Genomic DNA, 24,370 nt, shown 5'->3' on the forward strand with positions numbered 1-24,370 from the left:
CGAGCAGCTACAGAGGGACAGAGTCTCCGCCTGTGTCCCAGGTCCCCACCTCTCTGCTGTGGATGCTGGTGGATGGGATGTGCCCTCACCCCATCCATCCCTCCCCACCAGCAGGGTGCAGGACCTCAGCTCCACGGGGTGCGTGCTGCCCTCCAGGCTCTGCTGCTGCTGGGTGCTGTCCCTGCTCTCCCGTAGCACAGCCTCTGTGGCTCCTGATCTTCAGGGATGGGATTTGCTTCTGCTCCCGGGGTCTCAGGCAGGGAAAACCACTCGGAGGGGTGCAGGTTTAGGATACTGTAAATAAACTGGGTTTTGAAATAGCAGCTGGGACCTGGGTCCTTCTTGGCATCTGAAGCCCTGGGCCCTCACGCTGTGGTCCTGGGGATGTGGGGCTCACGTGCCCAGCCTGCTGCTGTTCTGCTGCCCGCTTGGCCTTCAGTTCCTCCCGGAGGACCCACACTGCAGCTGGTGTAGGTGCAGGGGCTGCATTTCCAGCCCTCTTCACCCCAGGGCTGCGTGTTTAGGATGTGTGTTTGGCTCAGCCCATAGGCTCCGCTTTGCAGCCTGCTCCTTCCCCGCTGGAGCAGAGCCACGGTGCTGCCAGCAAGGGGAAAGGTGCTGGGAGCCAGCTCTTGTCTCACCTTGTCATCGCTCTGGCAGGGCAGCAGCGCTCCCAGGGCTGGGCAAGGGCAGTGGGAGCAGCCGGAGCCGCGGTGGGGAGGGAGGGAGGGAGGGAAGAAGAGACGGAGTCGTGCGTGGCTCTGTCAGCTGCTGCCGTTTATTGCACAGGATGGGCTGGAGGGGAAGGTGGACGCCTGGAGCGGGGCCCTGGCCCGCGGCTGTGCAGCTCCAGCACCAGGCCCCTCGCTCGCTGCCTACATTCAGCGTGGGAGGCTCCCCCGTGCACATACACACGCACACACACACACACATACATACATGTGTCCCTGCACACACACCCTGATACACACATGTGCCTTCCCCAGCCTCAAAGTTGGGTCTGGCTATGGGGCAGCCCCAGGCTTTGGGGGCCCAGGCTCCAGCGTCTATGTGGGCAGATGGGCTGTTTTCCCCCCCCTCGCCGAGCCGTGGGGCTGGGTTTGGGGGCAGCGTGTTTGTGGGGTGCTCAACAAGCCTCAGGGCAAACCGGCCCTCAACACCCTCCCCTCCAACTTACCTCCAGTGCCGGACCGTCACCCCTCGCCTCGGGGCTGTGGAGGGGAGCAGGGGCAGGCGCCGGGGGCTGCCTACAGCCCCAGGGAGGTGTCCTGCGGATGCACACACACACACAGGGATGGAGTCAGGTCAGAGATAACCGTACACAGAGCTGCTCACGGGGATGGTGCGGTGGCTTCTATGGGGCGGCGGGGGCAGCGGGACGTGGGGCCAGACTTTGGTCGGGGAGTGGGGCTCAGCCCGGTGCCCCTGCAGTGGTTCTGGAGGTGGGGGGGGGGTGTGGGGGGGGTGGTGTGAGTGCAGCGGCCCCGTTGCCCACCCCCGGCACTCGGTGCTCCCGGTCGGGCACGGGGCGAGGCGGCGCTCGGTGCCCCGCGGGCGCGTTCGGCCCCGCGCCTGGCTCGGAGGTCACAAGTTGGAAGAGAGCCTGGACTTGGCCGGGTCCGTGTCGGGCGCGGCGGCCGCCGAGTCCTGCGGCCCCGCCAGCGCCGGCTGCGACGGGGACCCCCGCGATGGCCCCGGGCCCCGCAGAGCCGCTGGGGGACCGGGCCCCGGCGAGGCGGCAGCGGGACCCCCGCCGATGGAGGCGCAGGACTCGCGAGTCGAAGCCGGGGGGCTCTGGGTGCTGCCGGCCCCCGGCCCGTGGGGCAGGGAGGGCTGCGAGGCCGAGAGGGGCCGCGATTCCTGGCTGAGGCTGCTGGTGGGCAGAGCCTGCGTGCTCTTGTGCGCGGCCAAGCGCTGCGGGGAGCCGGGAGCCTGCTGCTGGCCGAGCGAGAGCTGCGAGCCGAGCTGCCCCGGCCCCGAGCCGTAGGCGAACGTCCGGGCGGCCAGAGGGCTTTGGGTCGGCGGGCTGGCCGCGGCGAAGGCGCTGGTGGAGGCGGGCATGGCCGCGGGTTGCGTCGGGTCCTGCGCCGGAGATGGGTTGGAGGTGTGGGGCACGGGAGGCTGCGGCTGCGGAGGGGGGCTCTGCTGCAGCAGGACCGGTGAGACGGCGAAAGGGCTGGGTACGGCCGGCGCGTACTGCAAGCGGCGCATCATGCGGGGCGAGCCCAGCGCCATGGAGCCCACCAGCGGGCTGGCCATCTGCGGGCAGAAGCTCATGGCGACGGCTTGCTGGAGGGTGGCGATGGCCGAGGTGACCTGCGGCTGGACGGGGCTGTACATGGCCGGGTGCTGCTGCAGCTCCGCCTGCTGCACCATCTCCCGGTCGTACTTGACGATCTCCTGGATGATTTCGTTCTCTTGGTTGTTGAAGACGCCCGAGTTGAGGTCGTGCTGCACTTTGTGGAGCAGGATCGAGTTCTTCTTCCCTGCAGGGCCAGGATGGGGAGAGCAGTGAGATCCTGTGTCAGGATACGCTGAGCCCCCCCCCCCCCCTTCCCAGTCCTGCATTGCCAGGGCACCCCCAGCGCCCTACCGATGCGGTCGAGGCGGTCGATGGCCACGGTCTCGAAGGCCCTTCGCATCATGGGGTACTCCTCCAGCACCTCATTGAAGTTGTCCACCGAGAGCGAGTAGAGGCGGCAGTAGGTGTCTGCACGGACACTGGCCGTGCGCCGGCCCCGCGTCAGCAGGCAGATTTCTGGGGGTTGAGGTGGGGGGGGGGGAAAAACAACAGTGTCAAGGACCAAACACCACCTGGAAACGGGGGACAACACGTTGTGGGTGCCCCAGTGCCTCGCACAGACGCCTCCAGCGCTCACCTCCGAAGTAGGAGCCGTCGGAGAGCTTCATCTCCTTGTTGCCCTTGGTGAGGATGCTGACGACCCCGTGCTGGATGAAGTACATCTTCTTGCCGATGGTGCCCTCGCGGATGATGTAGTCGCCCGGCTGGAACACCTCGAACTTGAGCTTGGTGAGCATCGCCGTGACGAAGTTGGGGTCCGCGTTGGCGAACAGCGGCATCGAGGCCACCAGCTTGCGGCAGTTGAAGTTCACGATCTCCTGCAAGGGGAGGAGGTGAGGGGACAGGGGACAGGGGATGTGGCTTTCCCTGCGCTGGCTCACACACGCAGGAGCCCCGGGTTTCCTAGAATCATGGAATGGTTTGGGTTGGAAAGGACCCACTTGGAGCTGCAAAGCCTTTGGAATAGGTGCTCAACCCCAAGCAGGAGCTGGGGGGACCCCCTCCACTGCATGAAGGGGGTGGGACGTGGCCAGTCCCCATCCTCACTGCAGCACCCTCTCCCCTGGGGCCCCCACCTCACGCAGGGGCTCATTGAGCTCCCCCAGGATGCTGTCCTCATCGAACATCTTGCCCTGGTAGCGGTGCTCGTAGTAGTCGTGGATCTTCTGTCGGAAGTCGGCGGGGAGCTTGTGGAAGGACATGTACTGCTCCACCTGCTTGTACTGTAGGGAGAGGCGGCCTCAGCACCCAGCCAGGCTGGGGATCCCTCACCCATTTCCCCCTCCATAGGGCTGCTCCGTCTCCATCGCCCCATGGGATGCTATGGACACAGAGCCCTTGCCCTGTGGCTCCAGGAGGGGATGCGCTGGCCGGGCACAGGGCAGGAGCCGTGGTCCCCATCCAGCCCGGTCCTACCTTCTCCTGGTACTGGCGCCGGGAGGAGTCGAGGGACTGGATGAGGGCGGTGGCGTGGCCGATGAACATGGCGTAGCACGTGGCGCCCACGATCATGCTCAGCATCGTCAGCCAGATGTCCGTCATGCTCTCGGGGGCCTGCTTCCCGTAGCCGATGCACAGCATGTGGCTCATGGACTTGAAGAGGGCGAAGGAGTAGAGCTCGCTCCAGGAGTCGTTCTGCAGCGACAGGGGTGCCTCAGCTCCTCCTTGCGCCGTAGGCACAACCAGGGGCTGATCCAGATTGTGGACCTTCCATCTCCAGGGCTCAGCACCAGGATTTGTTTGCTTGTGACAGCCCCACCTCGCAGGTGAGATCCAAACAGCCCCAACGCCCGGCTCCCTTTACATCATTCTATGCTATGGATTTCTTCCTGAGCTGATGCACAAAAGCTCAGTGAAGCCCCTGTGTTATAAATGCTGTGATGGGAACAAGCTCCAGGTTTGTGGAAGCCCTGGAGTTACTGCAGCGATCAGGAGCTTGCCGGGGCCACCTGGGGCAGGAATTCCCCATCCCAGCCTCCCGCACAAAGCCCAGAGTTCCATAGAATCATGGAGTGGGTTGGAAGGGACCTTGAAGCTCCTCCAGTTCCAACCCCACAAGGGACAATTTCCCCCAGGAGCAAAGCAGCCGGGGAAGGAGAAGTGCGAGACGCTGGGGAGAGGAAGAGGAGGAAGCCCAAAAGGGGGAATGGAGCGGAGATGGAAACGCTGGCAGAGCAGGAAGAGAGGGATGGAGGGAGAAAAGCCCTTCGTAGCAGGGCTGAGAGGGAGCAATTAGAAACAGGGCCCGTTATTTATTCATAGCAGCTTTGTCACTAATGAGCAGCAGAAGGCAGCAGGGGATGGGGCAAAGATTCCCTGTCGGCATCTTCCACCCGCCCGCATCGATCTGCTTGCACCCGGTCAGTGGGGAGAGGCCAGAGGCCACGGGGATGGAGCCGGCACTCACCACCATGCCGTTGATGGAGACCCAGCAGTTCTGGGGGAAGTCCTGCAGCATGGGCACCAGGAACTGGAGGCAGCCATCCCAGTGGCACAGCAGCAGCATCATGCCGATGAGGTTGATGATCCGCATCACGGCGCTGGCCAGGTCATACGTCATGTGGAAGATCTAGGGGTGGGGGGGACAGGATGAGCGCAGGGACCAGCTTGGGACACAGACCCACATGGTCTGAGCTGGAGCAAGGCGCTGGGAGTGGGTCCCTGAGCTCCCTATTTATATCCAGTGGCTGCTGCCGCCTGGAAGCGCTAATGGCTGTGAGCATGGATGCGGATAAGGCAGCACCAGGAGATGCTCAGGGAGAGCCAAGTGCTGGGAATGGATGGGGCAGCCCCGGGGTGGTTCTGGTAAAGAGGGCCCAGCCCTGGGCATGTCCTTTCCCCACTGTGGCTGATGGCAATGGGTCCCCCGTGGCAACGTGGGGTTGTGGTGGTTCCAAGGCGATCAGAACTTGGCTGGAGCAGCTCTGCTCTGGAGCCAGGCTGAGAGAGCTGGGCTGGAGAAGAGAAGGCTCCTGAAGGGGGGACCTTAGAGCAGCTCCAGTGCCTGAAGGGGCTGCAGGAAACCTGGAGAGGGGCTTGGGACAAGGGCCTGTAGGGACAGGCCAAGGGGAATGGCTTGAACCTGCCAGAGGGGAGACTGAGATGAGCTCTTAGGCAGAAGCTCTTCCCTGTGAGGGTGCTGAGGCGCTGGCACAGGGTGCCCAGAGAAGCTGTGGCTGCTCCATCCCTGGCAGTGTTCAAGGGCAGGTTGGACACAGGGGCTTGGAGCAAGCTGCTCCAGTGGAAGGGGTCCCTGTCCATGCCCTCGCTGCCTTCGTCCCTGGAGCTCTCCCTGCTAAATCCCATCTAAAAGTGGCAAGGGCGCAGAGCCAGGAGCCCGGCAGCAGATGCAGCCACATCCTACACAAAGGCAGGTCCTGTCACAGCCCCAAACCCCATCCCACCCATTGGCAGCCTGCAGACCCTCACAGCTCCCACTCTCTCCACGCAGTCCTGCCGCTGCCGGAGGAGGATGGACCCCTGCAGGGCTGCATCCCATGGGATCCTCACCTCCTCCCACTGGTGGATGTAGCGGATGAGGCGGGAGAGGCGCAGGAGCCGCAGGAGGCTGAGGATCTTGGTGAAGCGCACGATGCGGAGCGCACGGGCGGTCTTGTACACCTCCGAGTCAATGCCCTTCTCCACAATGAGGAAGACGTAATCCACGGGGATGGAGGAGACAAAGTCCACCACAAACCAGGTCTTGAGGTACTTCTTCTTGATCCTCTCGGGGTCCAGGATGATTTCCGTGTTGTCCTCAATGACAATCCCTGTCCGGAAGTTCAGCACCAGATCCATCAGGAAGAAGGTGTCAGAAACCACGTTGAACACGATCCAGGGCGCCGTGGTCTCCTCCTTGAAGAAGGTGATGCCCACGGGGATGATGATCAGGTTGCCCACCATGAAGAGCAGCATCGTGAAGTCCCAGTAAAACCTGGGTGGGGGGGAACAGGGAGGAGGGCGTCAGGGCAGCCCCATCCCGTACCAGCTGCCGGGTGCTGTCCCTATGATGCCACCTCTCCCAAGGGACCACATCCTGCTCTACCACTGCCCCGGGCCTGGTCCTGCCGCCGAGCACGGCTGCGGTACCATAGGGCAGTGGGTGCAGGATGATGCCGGGAGCTCTTCCTGCTGGAATGGTGTGGCCGGAGTCAGCCCTGAGCACCCAAACCCAGGCAGGTCCTGGGACAAGGGGAGAACGATGCCACCAACACCAGTGGGGGGACAGACCCTCCCTTGTGCCTCAAACACCGGCACCGCTCGAGGGGCTGGAGGCAGGAGGCGCCAGGAGCAGGGACCCGAGGATTGGGGACAGAGACCCCAGTGACAGCCGGGTTTCCCCCCCGAGCGCGGCTCCCCCATGGCGGGGGCTGCAGGTGGGACCCCGGCAGCGCGGCCGCAGCCGCCGCAGCTCCCGGTGCAGCGCATCACGTAGAGCTGCAGCTGAAGCGCCCGCGGCCCCGGGCAGCCGCTGCCTGCTCCTCGGCTCCGCTCCTGCCTCACCCCCGTCCTTCCTCCTCGGCCACCGATGCCCTTTCTGAGCATCTGCAAGGTCACGGCAGCCCCATCCCGGTGGGATCATGCGGAGGGGACCCCGGCCGCCGCCTCCGGCATCGGCCTAGGGGAGGGCAGAGAGGGGGGGATGCTCCTCAGCACCACGCACGCAGGACCCTTGCCCGTGTGTCTGTGCTGCCGCAGGCAGGAGCCCCGGGAGCTGCAGGGTAACGGGCAGGGGCTGCCCTGGCCGGGGAGGGGGGGGGGGGACGATGGGGCCGCATCCCGCACACAGGAAGGGCGGATGGATCCCTCCCCCCGTGCAGACTAGCGCAGGACCAGAAGGAGCATCCCCGCTCCTGACCTTTCTCCAATGACACCTTCGCCATGTGAGCCGTTGCCGTGGCAACCGCGAGTGATGTCACCGCTGCACAACGATGACTTCACAGCCGGGGCCGTCTCCAGGGTACCCTCAAACCGCTGCCCCCCGTGACCCCCAGCATCACCCCCAGGCTTCCCCACAACCCCAGCGAGTGCCAGGGGCAAAGCTCAAACCACAGCAGCCCCGGCTCCAACCCCTTTGCAACCTGGCTCAGCCAGGGCAGGATTTGGGCCGCTCCTGATCCCCCCCCCACCCCGACACACGCAATGGACACTGCGCGGTCGCTTTAGGGACCTGGGTGCGATGCCAACGCTTTCCTCCTTGGAGGGCAGCGTGAGCACAGCAAAACGGATCCAATCCAGGCTACTAAAAATAGCTGCAAACAAATTAACGAGGATCCTCAGCACCCTCTCGCTTGCTTCTGACCCAGTTGAGTGATGGCGATGATGGCAGAAGATGCCCAAAGCCTCTGAGCGCCGGGGCTGCTCCATCACTCCCCTTCCCTGTGATCCCATTGAGCTGCCCAAGAGCCTACTCTGCAGGAGGTGCCCCCAAGGGCTGAGCCCCTTGGGCTGCCCGGCGGGATAGGTGTGGGATCGGTGCGGGATCCGTGTGGGATCGGTGCAGGATCAGCACTTCACAAACTCACATTGAACGCTCAGATTCAGAAACGAGGTCGTTCTTAGAAGTGGGTTAAGAAGCCAACAAACAGCCAAAGTTTGCCGGAGCCAGGCGAGCATCCCAGTACAACCAACGGTGCTGAGCGACTGGTGCTGGAAAAGCCTTTTACCTTGTGGGGTCCCTTAGGAAGGGCAGGAAGGAAAAAGCCTTTGGGAACTGCTCAAGGGCCAGAACCTTCCCAATCCCAGTCACAGCCTTCCTCCCTGCTGAGCATCCCCTGGGTCTGACTGCCCCACACTGATGCCACAGAGGGGTAGAACGACCCCTCAGCACTTGCTAACACTGGGACCAGCAGCAGCCACAGGGAACCACAGCCCCCCGGTCCTGCTGCTCAGGAGCCCCAGCACGGCATCATCGGATCGGTGGCACCATCCTGGCAGTGGCAAAGCCCCAGAAACCAGTTTAACACCAGATGAGGGAGGCTCTGGCCAAGCAGCACCGGAGACACATGCTCCGGATGCTGCTTCACCCCCAATTCAAGTGTGGGACCCACTCTTGTGAGCGTGGGAAGGGATTGACCATGGATGTGCCCCCCCCCAGCTCCCGATCCCACGCCAACAGAAGCGATGAAGAAGTCAGTGCTAAGCTGGGCATTGACAAAGACCAGAAGCAGCAAAGACAGAGATGATGACCGTGCACAGCACCCAAGAGGAAACAGCACCATTTACCAGGGCTCTTTTATCAGATTTGTGCCTCAGGATCCCCACCAGCAGCCCCAAGCTGCTTCCCAATAATCCCAGATTCATGTAAATAGCAACTTGGGTTCCTGGAGCCAGCCTGCCCCTGAACTGTGCAGGAATGATGGCAGTGCCGTGTCCAGGAGGAGACAGGATCTCTAAATGAGACCGATTATGAAATGATGTCACATATGCAGATGGGCAATGATTTCCTCTTGATGGCAAAATGGATTTTGCCAGGCTGGGTTCCTGCTCCGTTATCGTTGGGAGATAAAGAGGGGATTATTTGTGTAAGGCAGGACAATGACGGACGCACGTCCCCAACGCAGCTTCCCCAGCACCAGGCATGAGCATGGAGCCGACCCTGTCCCTGTGCACGTTACTGGAGCCAGGCGATGCCGATGCCGGGGCTCTGCCCGCAGCTCCTCCCCGCTGGGCAGGGAACTCTCCTACGCCACTTGCAGCATCAAAACACGGGCAGCGGCTCTTCCCCAATGGGTTTCAAGTCTTGGCAGCGCCTCGGGGAGGGATGGAGGCAGCGCGGGGCAGGCGGACACGGTGACTCCCCAAGGTCACCCCGGCGGGGAGCGGAGCTGCGGGAGCCTCCGAGGCCTCGCTCCCACCACGGGCTCGCCGCAGGGAGGCCCCGCTCTCAGCAGCCCCACGGGCTCCGCCGCCGAAGCAGGGCAGGCTCTGGCCCCGGTGCTGTCACCGCGCTCCCGGCCTCCTGCCCAGAGGGGCAGCATCCCCCGGCTCAGCAGCCCCTGCCTGGCACCGCCACGTCTGCTCGGTCACCGCGGCACCGAGCTGCTCCTCAGCCCGGCTCTGCAGCAGAACCCGGTGCCCAGAGCCAAGGAGGAGGCTCCGAGGGGTACCCACAGCGGGTTCCCTATGGGGAGGCCTCCGGCTGCTCCTGTGGAGGATCAGCCCAGGAGCCGCACGTGAGGGTGGGAGCAGGAGGTGCTGGTCCTTGCTCTGAGCCTGCTTGGCCAATGGAGACCCCACCACCTGCACCGGGGACCCCTGCGCTGGTGGGGACCTGAACAGATCCCGGGGTCTGGCTCAGCAGCATCCCCACAGCGACACCCAGCAACCCCTCCTCGAGCCTCCCCAAGCTAGGCAGCAAACCAGCAGCAGATCGACCCAGAGCGGAGCCCCTCATCCTCCCTCAGCCACTGCCTAAAGACCCTCCAGGCCCTTTGAGGTCACAGGGCCAGTGGCCCCCGGTAGCTGGTCACCAGCGATGCCAGCAGGGTCTTGGCCACCCATCCCGCAAGGTGCTGTGCCATAGGCCACAGCCGGCCGAGCCACGCATCCTTCCCAGCAGCTTTGGTGGGATTCGGGAAGCGTTTGCCCCTGCTGAGCTCCCCCAGGGCTCAGGGAAGGAGATGGAGCTGCAGAGTCCTCCTCCCCGGCTTTGCCATTCCTCAGCTGGAAACCTGGAGGACTCCGCTCGTCTTGGGAGCGAGCTCAATCCCTCCCGAACTCCCTGAATCCTAAGGACAGGATCAGGCCTCCCTGGTTTGGGGTGTGTGTGTGTGTGGGGAGCTTCCGCAAAGCCCTGCCTCGGCAGCAGGGACCGGGGCTGAGCCAAAGCCCGGTGGGGCTCTGCAGGGTCCGTGCTGGGCCCGGGGGACGCCGAGGGGGTGCGCGGGAGGCACCCCCTGATCCAAGGAGAGGGCTCCGGGTATCCCGGTTCCCCCGGGGAGGGGGTGCTCGGCCGCCAGCCCCTCCCCGCACGCACCAGCATCCAGCGCTGCCGCCCAGCACAGCTCAAGGTGCCCTCGCCCGGAGCCCCCCCCTCCCCTAACCCCGTTCCCGTCCCGGTCGCACCTGAAGTCGCTGTAGGGGTGGATGATCCAGGCCCCCGCGGACTTAACGCGCTCCTGCTCCCGCTCCACCGCCTTCTGCGAGCCGAACATCCGCAGCGAGAACTTGTTGACGCCGGGCTGGAGCATGGCCCCGAACTGCCGCTGCATGAAGCTGGCCTGGCTCCCGCGGGCCTCCTCGCCCGCATCCTCGCCCGCTCCCTCCTCGGCAGCCTTGGCCCCGCCGGGGGACCCGCTGCCGCCGCCGCCGCCGCAGGAGAAGGAGACCTTGGGCTCCCGGGGCGGCTCCGGGCCGGGGCTCCGCGGCGCTTCCCCTCGCCGGCACTCGCCGTTCGGGGACCCCTTCCCTCCGCGGCCCCGCGCCCGCCCTCCCGCCGCTCCCCCGCCGCGCTTGGCCGCATCGGCCGCATCCTCCTCGGCCGCCGCCGCCGCCTCCCCGCGGCCCGCCCGCATCCTTGCCGCTGCCGAGGCCACCGGCGGCCGAGTGGCGCCCGCCGCCGCGGCGGGGGCGGGCCGGGGCGGGCCGGAGGCGGGCGGCGGGGCCGGGCTGCGGAACGGGCGGCTCCGCAGCTCCCCCCGCCGGCGCGGTCCTCGCCGGTGGCACCGGCAGCCCCGCTGGAAGCCCACCCGTGTCCGTGCGCCGGCCCCGGGGGAGGGCTCAGAGCGGCCCGAGAGCACCCCTGGGCTGAGGACGGAAGCCCCAAGGACCCCATGGTTGCCCCCATCCCTCTCCCCTTGTCCTGAGCCTCCTGCACCGAGCCGGCCGCCGGGGGTGGGCACAGGGGATGGAGGCTCCGGGCTGGCAGCGCAGCACAGGGCGGCTCTCACATACCCGGGTGCAGCAGCAGCGGGACGGACACCTCCGCCAGACACAGCGGGTGCGATGCTCGGTGTCAGCGGGACCAGCCCCACCTGGCTCCCGCCGAGGAACGAGCAATTCCCGCTACCGGCATCCCCGAGCACCGTCGAGCACACGGGGACCCGCTCCGGTTCACGGTGCCTCACGGAGAACGCGGCCGGTGGCACCATCTGCTGCCCACGGCGCGGAAGCGCAACCGGACCTTGCGTGAGTCCCGCTCCCGCACCAGCCCCGCTCCGTGCTCGGGATAGGGGGAGCAGCTGCGGGCCCTCCACCGAGCCCCACGGGAGAAGACGCCCCAAAAGGGGTGCTCCAGGCTCGCTCCGCACCAAGTCACCCCCTGCAAGGGGAGAGCCCGTTCCTCCCAAGCCCACGGAGAAGCCCCCGATGACCCAGCACTGAACGGAGCCGGAGGCTGGAGCCCCCAGGAGCGAGGTGGCAGCTCAGGGCTCACCCCCAGGCATCAAGAGGCTGAGCAGGAGCCCCACATGCACTAGGGACACCCGCGCTCTCCCATTGATGGAGATCTTGTTCACCTCATCCCTGGCAGTGCCGCAGGGGAGCAGCACGATGCTGCTGCCCCATCCCTCCCCAGGCTGGCTGTCCCCCTCCTTGCCAACCAAGAGGCACAAGCAGTGCTTTGTGCTGCAGCAGAGCCAGGGCAGGCAGGACCCATCATCCTCATCAAGGAAATGAAGCCCTGCATTGATTTCTCACCAGGATGGCACCCGCCAGCACGGAAAGCTTTGCATAACCCACTTACACAGCACAGAGCCCGAGCTGCTGCAGCAGGAACAGGCAGGAGGGACGCAGCACCACGGCTGCTGCCACCTCACCACAGCCACGCTCCCAAATTACCCCTTCGCAGGCAGGGAGAGGCTTCAAGGCCATGGCCCAAGGGCATGCAGTGACTCCTCAGCAGCCCACAGCCATCCCTGCTCCACTCCAAGGGCTGGAGCTCTAATAGCAAAGGGACCCCCCCTTTGCACATCCTCCATTCACTCCACAGGCACCACACTGTGCACAAAGGCCTCAAACCTTTCCCCCAGCAAAAAGAACTGCTTGGAGCACATCCTGCAAAGGCTCCATAACCCCATGGCCACACGATGCTGAATGACCATGCAGCAGGGCAAAGGGACTGCCCCCAGCACCCCTCCAGGTGCCGCAGAGCGGCGCTCATCCCCTTGGCATTGGGCTGAAAGCCTCAAGCTGCACGTACAGGGTGATGAGAGCACAGCACACGAGAGCTGGCACCAAGCTGAGACACGGCCCCGTGCTCCACGGCCAGGAATGAGCCAGGGGATCAGGCTCCAACCCCCAGGGAAGAGAGCAGAGGCCAGGCAGGGATGGAAAAAAAACCCAGAGAGAGGAATCGTCTTTATTTGTGTGTTAACAGAGGGAACAGTTCGCTGCTACCCGGCACTACAGGCATTAAGACTGCACGAAGCACTCAGCTGCTCACTCTCCTACCTCCCAAACCCCAACAGCTCAAGCACAAGAACACACGCGGTTAAACTGCCCCCAGCCCCGCTGCAGCAAGGGGAGAAGAGATCCAAGCCCACTCCCTATGTTCACAGCCACGGTACCCATCCATATCCAGCTCTAACGCTGCTTCAGGGTTGTTGAAGAGCATTTCAGGAAGCTCTGGAGATGCTGCTTGGAATCAGCACTTCCACATGAGGGAAAGGGGCAGCCTTGCTGCTGGTGATGCTCAGGTCAGCACCAGAGCAGCACAAGAGGAGCTGCACCTTCAGGTCTTACCCCAGCTCCAAAGCACAACAGTGGGGCCAGGAGGGCGTCCCTGCTCTTCCAATAGGTGAGGAAATGATGCTCTCCCAACCCAACCCGTGGACCAATAGCAAGAAACCTAAACAGAGACAGGCAGAGACTACCAGAAACAAGGGATTTACATTTACAGGTAGAAAAACCCTCCCATAACTCTTTAAAAAAAAAAAAAGAAGAAAAAGTGTATTTTAGGTTCTACAACTGCAATCTCTTTAGGAAGTGAAGGATCTGCGCTGTGAGGATGCTCGGGGGTATCTCCTGCTGCTATTTTACCCCCCCTGCCCCGACAAGAGGATTAGAAGAAAACAAAAGTTATCCAGATGAGCTCTTCAGCTGCACATCACCTGCAGGGAGAGAAGGCAAAGCCAGTGAGAACACAGTGGGAGCAGTCAGGCTGTGCTAGGGGAGGGTGATGGAGCGGCGCAGGATGAAGGCTGTGGGCAGGAGTTATCCCACAGTCCTCACTTTCCCATCCTTTAGGAGCCCAACGCTGCCTTCTCCCTTTCCCCTTGGCACATGCAGATGGCTCCAGGGGTCCAGGTAGCTTACAGCCCAGCCCAGCCCCTCTCAGCTGCAATTCCCCCTGGGAATGGCACTCACCTGGCCCCTGCTCTCAGTTCGCGTTTCTCTGGCGGACGTTCTTGTCCTTGTGGTTTGTGGCATTGCTTTTCCTGGGAAGAGAAAAGGGGCAGTGAGGAGGAAGCCCCATTGATGGGCACAAGCTCCAGAGGAGCAGCAAAGAGCCAGCAGGACACTGGAGCATCCCCAGCAGAGACAGGGATGCCACTGTCCCAACTCAGGCAGCAAGTGGAGCACTGGGGTCGGGTTTGGGCTCCACTAACACAAAACAAGCTGTGGCCAGGCTGGAGGGGCTCCAGAAGGGCCACAAGGGTGACCCAAGGACTCAGCAGCACGTGAGGAAAGGCAGCTCAGGGGAGAGCTCATCCCCATGTTCCAGTGTTTGAAGATTCCCTTTTACAAGGAGTCAAATGGCAAGGACTCACGGATGTAATTCAGGTCCTAAAGATGGCCAAGAGGAGATGAGGGACCAGAAGAGAGCCAGTTTTGAGGCACGGGTGCCATCTCCAGTTCTGTGTGGTTTATACACAGACCCCATTCAATGAACCTAAGGGGGGGGGGAAAGCCTCCCAAGCCAGCAGAGTTATCCCCACACCAGCCAGAGCACATTCCCTGGATGAGATCTGCCAGGACAGATCTGGCTGAGCAGGAAAAGAGGTACTTACAGTGGTGCAGAGCCTCCATCATCATCTTCACGTTCCACACAGCATGGAAGGAAGAAAGAACAAACATCAGGGAAGATGCAATCTCTGCCACCTCTTAAGCCTCTAGGGGCTGCATTCCAGGGAGGTCATGGGATTCATTGGATGCCACTGCCCCAACAGGGCTGAACCCAAAGGGCAGCTCACCCCCAGGGCAGAGCAGGGGGCTACTGCCCCCCCAAGCTGCTTCTTGTCTTGGCTTAGGCAAGGCACAGACTTAGACATAAGCTGCTGTTATGCAGTGGCTTCTCTTGGCACAGGGCTGAGGTTGGGCTCAGGGGATAACGAAGTCCCCATCACCCCCCTGCTCCCGAGCACAGCTCAGGTTTGGTGCCTCATCAACCCCAAGGCATGAGGCAGACCTGGGAAGCATCCAGAGAGGCTCGATGGCATCCATTTGGCATTGCCAGCCTGTGCATCCCCAGGCAGCTCTTCCCATCCCCAGTCCTTACAAGTGGGAGAGGAACAGATGCACTGGGAGAGGCTGCCATGGAGCTACCCACTGCTGCCCCTCAGATGGCTCCCAAAGCTCAGGCTTCAACAGCCAGAGGGGATTCCACAGAGGGTGTTCCAGGAGTGAGGTTTTCAGCAGCGTTTGGGGGGGATCAGGAGGAACACACTCACACCACAGCCCTGCTACATTGAGAACCACAGCTAAGAGAACACCTCTACCACGTGCCGAGCCCTTCACCAGCTCCTTGCAATGTGTCACCCCCCAACAGAAGGTTCCCCATCATCTCCTGCCCAGTCCTCAAACAGCACTGAAGCATCAGGACCGCCTTGGGCACCACGACCTGCAGGCAGCTGGTGAGAGGATAGAGGCAGAAACAGGGCTGGAACTAGCTCCTTACCGTGCGAGGTGGTACCCAGCAGCAGAGAAGGGAAGAGTGGAAAGATAACACCAGCAAGGATATCATACCGTACCCCAAGGGCTTCTCCCTACCCCAGGTAACAGGGAGCAGGCAATTCACAACCACACCCCCCCAGGAGCAGCCTTTGTCTGAGCTCTCCAGAGGGGCAAAGCTACAAAAGCCCTTTGAGGAAGAGCAGCACTTTACAGCAGGGAGGTGTGCTTGAGTGCTCTGCCCAAGGACACTTCAATATACACACCCCCTGTCTTTGTGTCCAAGCATCTGCTACAGTGGGTCAGCACTGGACATGGTGTGGACCAGGCTGATGCCATCAGAAGCCGGACCACTCACCACACACAGGCTATAGATGGGGAAGATGCAGCTACAACATCCTTAAGGCATCTGCTTCCCACCCAAGAGCTTCGGAGGGACAAAGCATCTGCTTGTAAAAACCACCTCGAGTGGAATTCCTCAACCCCTGTGGGCAGGGCAGGGCTATTTGGGAATTTCAGTCCCTCCCCTGCACCTCACAGCCCAGGTCTGTGTCCCCCCCCCCCCCCGGCAGGCAGGAAGGATACCAACCCTTTACACCTCATTGTTAACTGGATCAGATAAGGCAGGAGCAGCTGGGCTCACACAATGCAGATCCTTACTGATAAGGAAAGGGAGGAGCCGGTATTTCCAGAACAGATTCAAGATAGCACCGGGCTCCTCCAGGCAGGATGTGTGGATCTAAAGGTCCAAACCCAGAGCCTTGAGCTCAGCCTTCACTCCCACAGTCCCTGACTTCTGCAGCACCAGGAAAACCTCTCCTCCTCCTTCAGAAACCAGCTCCTCCAGCACAGGAACAACCCAGTCCTGCTCCAGCGCCTGCAGAACGCAGGGGCACCGAGAGACACTGGGTCAGGCTGACCCCCATGCAGCCAGACCCAAAGCAGAGCTTGCTGCAGGCCTCTCCAACAGGGCCATTGGTTGCAACTTCACACCTCGAGTAGTCTGATGGAGACCACCCCGTGGCACATTTCACCTGCACCCTCCAAGTTCCTTCATCTCCCCATAAAGATTTAACCCCCCCCCCCCCCCCCCCACCTCTTACCATCAAGAACCTCATCCGGCTTCCTCCTCTTCTCATAGATGAAGATGATGGTGACGAGAACAAGGACTTCTGCCACGATGCCCAGGAAGGGCCAGAGCGCTGCGAGGCGGCTGCGGACGCGCAGGCTCACCGTGGCGCTGCCCTGCCCGTAGGCATTGGTTGCATTGCAGTGGTAATCACCCGAGTCCTCCTCAATGTTCAGCTTCAGGATGCGTAACTCCGTCTTGTTGCCACTGGACTTGATGATGTAGCGCCCAGACCCATTGATGATGGGCTGGAGGGGAGGAAGACACAGCTCTCATGGCGGTGCTGATGCACAAGGGAGATGCTCGCTCCCTGTGCGTGGGTCCTACCGCTGCCACGGCACTGAGCAGCCTGCTCTGAAGGAGCTGCTGCTGATGGGAGCGAGGTCCTCTGCCCCTTTGCTGGGCAGGAGGAGAATGGGAGAAGGAGCATCAAAGCACAGCACTTACATCTTGGCCATGCTTGTACCAGACCCACGAGGTGACAGGAGGGAACGAGCTGCACTTGCAGACCAGCACTCCCGTGTCCCCCTCGTTGCCGTGCTCGGACTTCTTGTACGCCGTCACTTGGGGTGGAACTATGGCAAGAGAAAGGGAAATCAAGACACTTCCTTGAAGGAAACACCTGGGTTTGTATTCCCTGGGCACAAACAGGTCACCAGAAAGCTTGGGTTTGGTTAGGGGGTTTGGTCCCCTCACTTGCCCATAGAAACCCTGATAAAACCGAGCTGCTTCTGGTAGCATCCTTTATGAGGAAGGGCTAAAACAAGCTTTATAAAACGTGGAGGAAGTCACAGCTTCCCCACTCGGGCCCGGAAGCAACTGGAATTACCTGAGATATTCAGATGTCCTTTTATCACTGGGTTTGTTTTGTAGACGCACTCATAGACACCAGAGTGCTCTTCCATCTTCCCCTCGATCCTACCAAAAACCAGGAGAGCGCATGAGCATCCGGCACAAGTGCCACGAAGAGACCCCAAAGCCCAGCCCCACGCATACAGACACCAAACAGCACCAGCACTCTGCTCCATAGGCGATTTGTCCCATTGAGACCTCGCCATGAACCTCCAGCCTCCTCTCTTCACCAAGTCCAACACGGGTCTGTTAAATCAGTGACCACCGAGACCTCGTGGGCTTGTGGCCTGGTTCCTGCAGAGCAGCAGCTTTCTCTCCCTACCCCAACGCCACAGGGCCTCTACTTCCATGCTCTTCCCTCTTCCATACAGACCCCAGGCTGAGCAAAGCCAATAGGATCTGAATGCAGCCCAAGGGCTCCCATTACGCTGCACACCTCGTGGCAGGCATCACCCCAGCCTCTAAAGGGCCAGGCAAGGAGCTTTGGACCACAGATCCCAAGGGAGGCTTTTCTTCCCATGGAGAAGGCCACTGAAACACATGGCAAAGTAGGGGCGGGGGGGGAGGAAAAAGCCACCCAGGCTGGGTTATTCCAGCCAGATCCCAGCTCAGCACTAAATCTCCTGTTTTCCTTCTGTAAAGCTGCTGCAATGAGCTTGAGTGGATTACGCTGCACCGCAACAACCACCTCATTCCACAGCCTGGGACCGGGCGCTCCAGGGAAGGGGCAGCGAAGTTGGAGCCCCAAAGCTGGCCTGGGACAAGGGGCTCTTTGTTCCTTGGGCCGTGCGTGACGCTTCCCACTTCCCAAACCCACTGAGCTGAGGAATCGAGGTCACGCGAGGGAGGCTGGGTTATAAATACTTTAATCCTTGTTCAGCTCCCTGTTGCTATGGGGAGCCGGGCACGTCGGCACCACCACACAAAGGGATGCGATGCCTCTCCAGCTGCTGGGTCAGAGCCAGCCAGGCCTCACTGTAATGGGAAGGGAAAGCTCGCTGCACTGCTACAATGAGTCTGGTATTCCCATTACATCTCCCCCAACCAAAGCAGCTCCTCGATGCTGACCCCAACTGCAGACAGCATCTTGGCTTGTTCCCATTGGAATGGGCTTTGGGAAGGTGCAAACCACCCCCAGGGCAGGGACAATGGTCCAGCTCTGGCCCACTGGTGTCAGCCCCAGCCGTGCTGCACATAAAGCAGCAGAGCTTCTGGCTAAGAGATCTGGTGTATCATTTCCCCTTCATCCTCCTCCTTTTTGCCCCTCTTTTCCCCACGAAGGGGAAAACATTGGGGTTGCCCAACATTAAAGGTCCCTTCCAACCTCCGGAGTTGATCCTATGATTCCCAAATCTAGTTCTACTTTGACCTTACGTTTAAACCCTTCCATCTGCAGCAAGACTGCAAGCATTCAGTCAGTTGACAGGAACCATTAACTGTAAAGAAATCCCTGTGCCCACGTTCAGATCCTTATCTGACCTTGCTCCCGACACTCACGTGTAGCTGGTGAAAGCGCTGGCGTCTGCATCCGTTTGGAGGACCTTGTCCCCGTGCGTCCACTCGTGGCCCTGGATGGGAAGATACTGCCCAGTCATGTTGCAGGCCAGGACCAGCTTCCCAGAAACACCGGTGACTTGAGCTCTGATGTCCGGACCTGCATGCGGAGACAATTCCATTGGAGTCAGCACACGGCATTCCAGGGGTGATGCGCCAAGACCCTGGGATGCAAACTCCCGCCCAGCTCCTTCTCCTTGTCTCTATCCCAGCTTCCACTTACCTCTGTCAACAGTTTCCTACCAGAACTGACAATACCAGCAGTGGAGACTCAATATCCAGGCACCGTGGGCCTGATGCACCTCGGGATAACCCATGGGAATCCCATAGCCTCTCCCACCCCGAGCAGGATCACTGCCTTGTGTCCTGGGGGATTCTGAGCCCCCACTGCCCCTACAACGGGTGCAGCTCCAGCAGAGCTCAATAAGCAATGGGAAAGGTGGTATTGGGAAGGGCAGGGTATGGCTCTGCTCTTCTGAGCCACCGCAGCACCCACCGCCCAGGACCTGAGCAGGTTTAGACCCCCTCCCTCCAGGTAACATAACCAAGGAGCCCGTATGCAAACACCACGAGCATCATCTGATGCAGCCCAAGAGGTCACAGTTAGGACACACAGAACCATGACTCCAAAAGGGCCCGGGCCTCCACGTGCCAAGCAGCAGTAAATGACACATGAGATGAGTCAGGCTTGGGGGTGGCAGTCCAAGAGCAGAGCTGCCACAGCAGCACCTCTCCCATAGCCCTGCTGCACTCCGGCTCCTGCTCTTCCTCCTCCCCAAACTCCCTCGCAGGAAGGTTCTGCTGGAGTTATGCATTGCCTGCCTGAACAGCCTGCTCTAACTCGAGCAGTCCCAATAGGACCTTAAAGGCACATCCAAATCATTCCCAGGTTCCTCTAGCTCCAAGCAGCCACCCATCCATCAGCTCGGAGCAGAAGGAACGCGGTCGCTCCCACAGGACAAGCAACTCCCCCCTCTCCCACCCACCCCAACCCCAGGCAGCGGCGCACACAGACACGGCCGTTCAAAAACGGTTGCACCTCAGGGACACCCCAAAAAAGAAGGCAGGATTTGCTCCCCACTGCTTGTCTGGAGCAGCAAGGAAGCGAGCGGGAAGCACGGCGGGAGCAGCAGCTCTACGAGCCGGAGGGAAGGATTCTCAGTGGTGGTGGAAAAGGGCAGAGCCTCCCATAGAACGGAGACTCTCAACTCTACAACCAAGGCAGCACCAGCACTCGGAGGCACTCGGGAATAAGCGGTGGGGTTCCAGGTCTTTGGCTCCTCGGGATGGCCGCCGGGCGTTTTGGTTGGGAAGCCACAACCCTTTTTGAGCAGGGCCATTTCGGGTCACGTCACAGCGGTGAGGGAGACGACAGAGGGTGGGAGCCTCTCGGTTCTACAGCGGGAGGGTGAGAAGGGGAAGCTTTCGGGAGCCACAGGACACGGGTGCAGGGGTGAGCATGGCAGGAGACTCAAGACACCGGTGTCCCAACAAGTGCCAAGGCCTCGGGGGGGCCACTCACGTTCGATGACAAACACGTTCGCCTGCGAACGGATCCACTTGACTTTGGGGCTCTTGGACAAGTGGTTGCGGTCGGGATCGTTGCTGGCCCGGCACTCGTACGTGCCCGAGTCGTCGCCGGTGAGGTTGGCGATGGAGATGGTGCTGGTGGAGTGCAGGTTGTAGGTGGCGTTGATCCTGACCCGGTCCTGCCGTGCTCCGTCCCAGAGCTGAGCATAGGTCTCATTGGGCTCGTTGCCCTCAAACCACCACTGGATCTCGGGGATGGGGGTGCCAATGGCCTCGCAGTACAGCTCCACGCTGTCCTGAGTCAGTCTCTTTTGAGACAGCGGTGACTTTATAAAGCCAGCTATGAGTTGAAGAGGTATTAGTGCAAAGTGTTAGTGCAAAAGCAAGAACCCACCCGCTACAAGCAACACGCATGGCTGCGACTCTTCCCTCCCTGCTGAGCTCTGCCCAGCTCAGATAGGGTTTAAGTGTTGCATCTCAGGCTGCAAACCCAGGGCGTACAAACCAGGACGTGGAATTTGCCACCATCCAGATGGGGACATCCCCCCCCCAGTCACACAAGGGGTCACACTGCAGTGTATGGGGAAGGGTGAAACATTCCCCGTCATACAAACAGTGAAGCCATAGAATGGGTTGGGACCTTAAAGCTCATCCAGTTCCAACCCCTGCCACTGGAGCAGCTTGCTCCAAGCTCCATCCAACCTTGAACACTGCCAGGGATGGGACAGCCACAGCTTCTCTGGGCACCCTGTGCCAGTGCCTCAGCACCCTCACAGGGAAGAACCTGTGCCTCACAGCACATCTAATCCCACCTTTTATCCCAGGCAAGGCAGCTCTGGGGAGCGGGATCAGCAATAATGAGATCAGAGGCGTGAGGAGCATCCGCAGGCTTCAGGACTGCAGCACTTTGCTCCCGCAGCCAAGAGGCCCGGAGGTGGGGGGGGAGGATCCAAAGGTAGGTGTGGGCCTGCACAAGGCCAAGCTGCTGAGTTCTTTGGGCTCCCAGCGCTGTGGTCACCAGGAGCAACCTGCTCCAACCGTGACACGGGGCTGGGAGAAGGGCAGGACCCAGGGGAGCCGGTCCCAGGCAGGCGGAAGGGAGGCTCAGGCACCACCACTGCAGGAAAGAACAGCATCCGTGGGTCAAGGCCACGGACGTGAGGAGCTCAGGGGTAAGAGGAACTCGGTGAGGTTGTGACATGGGCGCTGCCTACGCTTCAGCTGTGCCCACACGGGTTTATGGGGCATCCCACATACGAACATCGCTTCCTGGGGATACCCAGCCCTGTGGTGTCCAGGCACAAAGGAGCTGGGTTTGGGAGTGAACTGGGGGCGTTGCGAATGCCTGAAGAGGTTTCCATGAGAAATCGGGCTTTCGACCCCAAGTTTGCTCAAACTCCAGGAAAATACAGGTTAGTCTGCAAGGCACATTCCAGAGCCCTCAGCAACTCAGTGCCGCAGCTCTCAGGGGAACAAATTAGCTTTACATAGCAAAGAACTGGAAGAATAAGCACACCTGGATGAGGAAGGAGAGACCTAACCCCATCTGCCACCGAGGCACTGAGAGGGATCTCAAAGGGGAGGTGATGGAGCTCCAGAAGTCCTATGGGGGTATCAGCGTTTCTCATCTCCAAGCTGCAAATCCAGAAGCAGGGCCCTGTGCCCAGGCAGGCTGTTTTACAGCCCAGGTCTGTGATTAAACCCCCTCATTTTGAGTACTCAAAGAACCTTGTAATGCCCCGTCCTGGTTACAAACAGGCTCTGGTAAAGATCAAGGCTTCGGGGTGGTTCTGTGCAGCTACAAGGTGATTATTGTTTGCTGACAAAATGAGCCGCTGCAAGGTTATTTGCTCCCAGTTAGAGGGCACTTAGTGCAGTTCAGACAAGCTCAAAAGCCTGGGCAAGCAGGAACAACAGCAAGTCCCGTTTGCATTCCCTTAGGATTAACATCCCCTTTGCTCCCAGCACAAAGCCGAGCGGGAACGGCAGGCTGGGAAAGGCAACCGCCTCCGGGCGCAGCCCACTATCGACCTGCTGGAATCGATCAGAGCTGCTCCATCCTTTCCCAAAGGGGGACGGGGATGGAATCAGCTCCCAAACCCCGGGCGTTCCACAAGGAGCCCCCTTGCTGCTGGGCGCTGCGCGGTGTCGGAGGAGCCGGACGGGACACAGGAGCAGATAACGCTGTCCCCAGTCACCTTCAGCCTAAAAACAACCTCTCCCCCCCCGGAGCAGAGGGAGGAGCCCCGCTGGTGTTCAGTGTCTCTGAGCCCTGCCCCAGGGTTCACTCTCTTGCCGGGCCTGACCTTTGCTTCTTGGCCTCAGAAGGGGACATTTGAGGCCCCGAAGCTTTTTCCCATTGCCGCTAATAGCTGTAAACCCCACTCTGGCACCAGCGGCGGTCCCAGCCCCAGCACAGGTCAGAGGCGAGCGCTTGCAGCCAGGGTTCCTCCTTCTGAGGGCAGGGAGTTCAATCCCAGCCTGGGTTGGGTAGGAAAGGACCTTATCCAGCTCCAATCCCTGCCACGGGCAGGGACACCTTCCATTAGACCAGGTTGCTCCAAGCCCCTGTATCCAACCTGGCCTTGAGCACTTCCTTATATCCAACCTAAATCTCCCCTTCCTCACGCTTCCCTGCATGATGAGCTACCAACAGAGCAGCAATGCTGCCGTTCAAAAGGACCCCGTGGAATCCGCTCCGTAAATCCAAACCGAAATCCCTCACTTCCCAGCCCCGCACACCGCTTTACTTGTGCCATCAGCATCATCGCACCCAAAAGCCCCGCAGCCAGGGCAGGACCCACGTTACACAACCAACGGGGCTGCAGGGCAGCAATTCCTTCCGAGGCTTTGCGAAGCAAGGATAGAAACACCTTTCCCATGGCAGCCCAATGGAGAAGGGGATGCTCCGGGCGGGGAGCAGCCGGAATGCACCGTTTTCGGTTGGTTTACCCCCAAAACGCGATGTTTAGGAGGAGGCAGCCCCCACCCTCCCGTTCTGCATCAACTTTGCCGCAAGGAAACCTTGGGGACGGGTACTTCTGTAGCTCGGGATCTTTCACCTCCAGCCTTTTTGAGGCTTGGCACCGAGACCACAAACAGGCTGCGCATTCCTTAGCGAGCAGGGAAGGAGCCACACGGAGCAGGCAGGACCAGCCCACAACGCGCAGTAAAAACCACCTCCGCACCGGCCCCTCCTGCACCGAGCCTGAATCAGCGGCCGCGGAGCCCTCGGGGCTCTGCGTGCCCAGGCGGCCGCTGGCCCTCGGCTCCTTTGAGGCGAGCGGCGGGGAAGCCAAGCGCCAGGGCAGCGCACGGAGCATCCCGGCTCGCGTTGGGATCAGAGGGACCCAAAGAGGAGCTCCCCACACCGCACAGCGGGCCCCGCGGGGATTAGCGACTTACGGACCACGGGGCCAGCGTTAGGGCTTTAGGGCCCGGAAAGCCGCTACCGCTCCGTAAGCCCCGGAAACGGGAGAAACGGCTGCGAGGAGGAAATCCCCCCCCTTTTCCCTCCGGGAAAGCACCGGGGCTGCCTCCATCGCCCTTCCGCTCAGGGGACCCAACCCTTGCGCATTGCGCGACCCGGGCCGCCCGCACGGAACCGGCCCCACCGGAGTCTGGAGACCTCCGATAGCGGAGGCAAAGAGGACACCGAGCCCGGGGGGGGGCCGGTGCCGCCGCCTCAGCCCCGCCCGCCGTGCGACGTGCCGGCCCGCAGGGCTCCTCCGCCGCCGCTCCGCCCCCCCCCCCCCGCCGCAACACCACCCCCCCGGTCCCGGCCCGTACTTGTCCCCGCGACGCCGGTGGCCAGCGCGGCCAGGAGGAAGAGGAGGAGCAGAGCCCGGAGGCCGCATGTTCCCGCTGCCGCCGCCGCCATCACTGCCCGCCCGCTCCGCGCCGCCCGCCGCCCGCTATAAGCCCCGCGCCGGGTCACGGAGGAAGGGGCGGGCCTTTGGGCGGGCCCGGCAGCCAATCGAAAGTCAACTCGGCCAGCAGCCCCGCCCACCCGGCGCGGAGAGGCCAATCAGAGGAAAGATCTGGTAAAAGCGCTCTCCTCCTCAAGCCAGTCCGCGCGTGGCCACGCCCACCAGGGGGCAGCGTAGCCAATGGGGAGGCGCGGCGGGGGGGACGGACGGTGGGCGGTGGGGGCCAAGCGGCGGCAGCGTGCG

At 61.7% G+C, this 24,370-nt stretch overlaps 2 protein-coding genes across 2 annotated transcripts; both read right to left on the reverse strand.

Moving 5' to 3' along the window:
* Positions 1-1,454: 1,454 nt before the first annotated feature.
* Positions 1,455-10,833, reverse strand: HCN2 (hyperpolarization activated cyclic nucleotide gated potassium and sodium channel 2). The gene is made up of 8 exons (XM_061466688.1): positions 10,370-10,833; positions 5,813-6,236; positions 4,710-4,871; positions 3,719-3,937; positions 3,379-3,525; positions 2,880-3,120; positions 2,594-2,758; positions 1,455-2,486 (listed from the first exon to the last, which is right to left on the reverse strand). The coding sequence occupies exons 1-8, from the start codon at positions 10,816-10,818 to the stop codon at positions 1,585-1,587; spliced, it is 2,709 nt and encodes a 902-aa protein (XP_061322672.1). The 5' UTR covers positions 10,819-10,833; the 3' UTR covers positions 1,455-1,584.
* Positions 10,834-12,575: 1,742 nt separating this feature from the next.
* BSG (basigin (Ok blood group)) lies at positions 12,576-24,100 on the reverse strand. The gene is made up of 9 exons (XM_061466696.1): positions 23,988-24,100; positions 20,191-20,538; positions 18,612-18,768; positions 17,092-17,180; positions 16,710-16,837; positions 16,237-16,510; positions 14,254-14,278; positions 13,610-13,680; positions 12,576-13,353 (listed from the first exon to the last, which is right to left on the reverse strand). The coding sequence occupies exons 1-8, from the start codon at positions 24,076-24,078 to the stop codon at positions 13,623-13,625; spliced, it is 1,170 nt and encodes a 389-aa protein (XP_061322680.1). The 5' UTR covers positions 24,079-24,100; the 3' UTR covers positions 12,576-13,353; positions 13,610-13,622.
* Between the last annotated feature and the right edge of the window lie 270 nt (positions 24,101-24,370).

The sequence above is a fragment of the Pezoporus flaviventris genome, unplaced genomic scaffold (assembly GCF_033815535.1).
Source record: "Pezoporus flaviventris isolate CSIRO_AGI_PZ_B2104156 unplaced genomic scaffold, CSIRO_AGI_Pfla_v1 ptg000043l, whole genome shotgun sequence".
NCBI lineage: Eukaryota > Metazoa > Chordata > Aves > Psittaciformes > Psittacidae > Pezoporus > Pezoporus flaviventris.

What these genes read in the sequence shown, in the direction of transcription:
- HCN2 (XM_061466688.1), bottom strand. Translation starts at nt 10,818, where the DNA reads ATGCGGGCGGGCCGCGGGGAGGCGGCGGCGGCGGCCGAGGAGGATGCG. An exon ending in ACATCCACCAGTGGGAGGAG is followed by an intron (nt 4,872 to 5,812) that starts GTGAGGATCCCA and finishes CCCCACCCCTAG; the next exon opens with ATCTTCCACATGACGTATGA. An exon ending in TCAATGAGCCCCTGCGTGAG is followed by an intron (nt 3,121 to 3,378) that starts GTGGGGGCCCCA and finishes CTCCCCTTGCAG; the next exon opens with GAGATCGTGAACTTCAACTG.
- BSG (XM_061466696.1), bottom strand. Translation starts at nt 24,078, where the DNA reads ATGGCGGCGGCGGCAGCGGGAACATGCGGCCTCCGGGCTCTGCTCCTC. An exon ending in GAACGTGTTTGTCATCGAAC is followed by an intron (nt 18,769 to 20,190) that starts GTGAGTGGCCCC and finishes CTCCGCATGCAG; the next exon opens with GTCCGGACATCAGAGCTCAA. An exon ending in GCCGGATGAGGTTCTTGATG is followed by an intron (nt 14,279 to 16,236) that starts GTAAGAGGTGGG and finishes TGGAACGTGAAG; the next exon opens with ATGATGATGGAGGCTCTGCA.